Genomic DNA, 3,419 nt, shown 5'->3' on the forward strand with positions numbered 1-3,419 from the left:
AGGTCTATCACCTAACCAAGTGATCCTGGCTGGGGACAGCGCTGGAGGAGGCCTCGCCATGTCAGCTTTGCTTCGTCTACGTGACTCCAGCGCCAATCTACTGCCACTTGCGGCTATTGTATCAGGTCCATTCGTTGATCTGAGTGGAAGTGTCGACCCAGCAAGCGGTCAAAACTGCATTCTCACTCGCAGTACCGCTGAAGCCGCTCGTGTTGTGTACCATCCGACGTGTTCGGACCAATCGACATGGGCTGATGCTTCACCGGTGCATTGCCATCTCAGTGGACTCCCACCAGTATTCATCCAAGCTGCTACGCTGGATTATCTTTATCAAGACTCCGTACGCCTTAAAGAGAAAGCGAAAGCTGATGGCGTCCAAGACTGGGAAATGGATGTAAACGAAGAAGTACCTCACGTGTTCTCGTTGTTTCCTTCGTGGATATTACCTTATAGTAAAGTGGGCATTCGTAAGATGGCTGCATTTGCAGCCGAGCAATTCCAAAGAACTGAGTAACGTCGTTAATAAAAAGCTTGTATTAAAAAAAAATGTATTTCAATTTTAAGGAGCGCCCAGCATTAAACGATATGTTCAAGCTGCTGATGGTGCAAGCGAGTGAGTTACAGCATTATCCGTTTTCAGCATTCCGTTGTGTTTCCCATGCATTGTGGGGCTTTTTAAAAATTGTTTCGCTGCAAATGTAGCCATTCGTTGGATCCCAACTCGGGCATAAGGTAGCACGAAAGTGGGGAAAAGCATGAAGACGTGAGTAACTTCGTCGTGTATATCGATTTCCCAGTTGGTGACTCCATCAGCTTTCGCTTTCGCAGCCAGTCGAACCGCGTGATCGAACAGGTAATCGAAGCTGGCTGCTTGAAGAAAAATCGGTGGAAGTGCTTGAAGATCGCAATGTACTGGTGAGGCATCTGCCCATTGATGAGGGCTTTTGCCCCTTGGACGGTACGTCTCAATGCTAGCGGCCATAAGATTTGAAGAGAGCACACAATTCGGGGCCTTACTCTTGTCGTCATCGCCTGTGAGATCTACAAGCGGACACGCTACAATAGCAGCGAGTGGCAATGGGAGCTTTGGTTTCCAACTCGATTTCCCATCTCGAACTCGCAACAGCGTGGACATGACAAGACCACCACCGGCACTGTCGCCTATCAACATGATCTGAGACGAATTCAACTTCTCTTGTTGAAGCAAATACTCGTACATGGTGACAGCATCTTCGACGGGTACTGGGAACGGATGCTCTGGGATCTTGCGATAATTTGCAATAAACAAGTCGATTGTGATGTTTTCGTTACTGGCCTGCGGGCTGAGCTCACGCATGGTGGCTTTCAGGAGCTCGCAGCAGAATGGAATGTACATACGTGGACTGAGCACAGCGTAGCCACCACCGTGGTAAAATAAAAGCACAAGCCGCTTTGAATTGTTGATTCTGTTGGATGATTTCAGCCAAAGGTGTTCTAGGCCGTTGTAATGCACAGACTCGAGTTGTATACCATGACGACGAAGAGGAAACCAGCCCATGAACGACCCAAAAAGCTCGCTATGCCAGCGGAAGACTGGGGCCTGGATCGGGTCGACGATACGATCACCGAACAAGGTAGCCGCGTCGTGCATAATACCTCGTACAAGCTCGAAGCGAAGCGTCCACTTTGGAAACTTTGGCTTGAAACCTCGAGCTGCATATTGTATCAGCGTACTCCAAAGCGTCCTGACTATTTGAGCCAGGAATCGCGCGGTCTCACTTGAAGTGCGGCAAAGGGAGCGTGTTGACTCCAGGAGAAAAAGCACAACTGCTATTCCACTTACTCCAGCAGCCATCCACACCGAGTATTCGCGACGCTGCTCTTGGCTTGATACAAGACACAACAGGAGTACAAGCACCAGTAGTTGCATTAACCGATGCTCACACTTTTGAAGTTCAGTAGTCGATGTCGAAGTCTTCATCCTTGGTCAGAAAGTTGTGTGCGCCCTTCGGGACTTTTTGAGTTGTGAACTAGTGGATCGCCCATGGTGTGAGGTAGATGAACGCACATTAGTCGCTTGAGTTGAAGTCGATCGGATGGATCCAGTAAAATTAAACCGTTTGTGAACAATCAAAAGATTGTTTACTACCCGTTCATTTAGGAGTTACGTAAATATAATATGAAGTTGACTGTAGGCTTTTTGATCGTAGATGAAACCACAGTACTACGTCATAGCTTCTGTACTACACTACTGATTCCGAATGTGTGGGATGCAAAAGGAGAGCTACGTGCACAACACAAAAAACATGCAGAAAACCTTTTCTGCTCAACGTGTACTAACATATTAAAACATCTTCCCACTTAACTTCTAATGCTGATAATTTTTTTTTAAATGTATTCTACCGGTACAACTTTCCACCAACAGTTTAGCATTGGCAAAGCATCGAACATTGCTCTCACAGTTCGAAGAATCATTAGGTAGCTGAAGGGAAAACGAGACTATAGAGTTGGGCTGGTACACCTCCAGATTGTACTTAGTGGTTCAAAATCTACGGTAATAAGCGTAGGCCTTGAACAAACCAAATCTTTGGACTAGCAACATTATGGTTTGGCCGTTAGCCATCAGTTTTTATGAACCTATATGATTGGCTTTTGTGGTTCGGTTGTGAAACCCATCCTGAATTCAAACCAGCACTCAGGTTTGGAGTTTTAGGTTTGGAGTTACGCTCTCAGCTTTTAACTATGATATCACCTATTGGTTACATATTGTTCGTGTCATTTCGTGGAAGGTCGCGTCTTTTCCTAAACGATCAGCTTGCCACACTTTGTTCACTCTGGATTTTCACTGCTCAGCAACACTTCCGCTGAACCTTAGCGCTGACTTGTAGGCAGCACACTATAAGATTCGCTTGGGCCAATAATCGCCTGTCGTTTGAATCACCGCTGCAACAATTCAGCGCCTACTTCGCCTACACCGCTCCCAAGAAGGGAGGCAACGCCCTCGGGATGAAGGCGCTGAGGTGGGTGCTAATGATAATTGTCAGAACCAAGGTCTTCAAGCACAGAGACTGGAGCCGGACTCATCTACAACAATTGCGGAGTCTACAATTGCTGAGATGGCTCAACAATCTCCAATGCCCGACCTTCGACCACCAGTTTCAACTGGTATTATTTCTAATTCAACTTCATCTGTACCTGTACCGATTCATGTTACACAAGCAATCCGAGACTATGTACCAGCTGATGGATTTACGGTACTGCCAAAACGCCGTGGAGAACGATCGATAATTCTTGACTGGGGGGTACGCGTTACTTCCACGCTTGAAGGCAAGAAATACGTGTGCTGGATATGTCAAGGTAGTCTCGAATGCCGTCGCGAAAACAAAATAATTCAGCTGTTTGGTAATACGTCTAAAGCTACCAAGCACCTTGGCGAAAAA

The 3,419-nt window shown here is 46.7% G+C and overlaps 2 protein-coding genes across 2 annotated transcripts; one reads left to right on the forward strand and one right to left on the reverse strand.

Annotated features, from left to right (window-relative positions):
* Positions 1 to 58: 58 nt before the first annotated feature.
* On the forward strand, positions 59 to 514 carry PPTG_09891 (hypothetical protein; the record flags this gene model as incomplete). Its single annotated transcript, XM_008905680.1, has 1 exon — positions 59 to 514. The coding sequence occupies one exon, from the start codon at positions 59 to 61 to the stop codon at positions 512 to 514; it is 456 nt and encodes a 151-aa protein (XP_008903928.1).
* Positions 515 to 589: 75 nt separating this feature from the next.
* Positions 590 to 1,960, reverse strand: PPTG_09892 (hypothetical protein; the record flags this gene model as incomplete). The annotated part of the gene is made up of 1 exon (XM_008905681.1): positions 590 to 1,960. The coding sequence occupies one exon, from the start codon at positions 1,958 to 1,960 to the stop codon at positions 590 to 592; it is 1,371 nt and encodes a 456-aa protein (XP_008903929.1).
* Positions 1,961 to 3,419: the final 1,459 nt, after the last annotated feature.

Source organism: Phytophthora parasitica, assembly GCF_000247585.1.
Source record: "Phytophthora parasitica INRA-310 unplaced genomic scaffold supercont2.21, whole genome shotgun sequence".
NCBI classification, from domain to species: domain Eukaryota; phylum Oomycota; class Peronosporomycetes; order Peronosporales; family Peronosporaceae; genus Phytophthora; species Phytophthora nicotianae.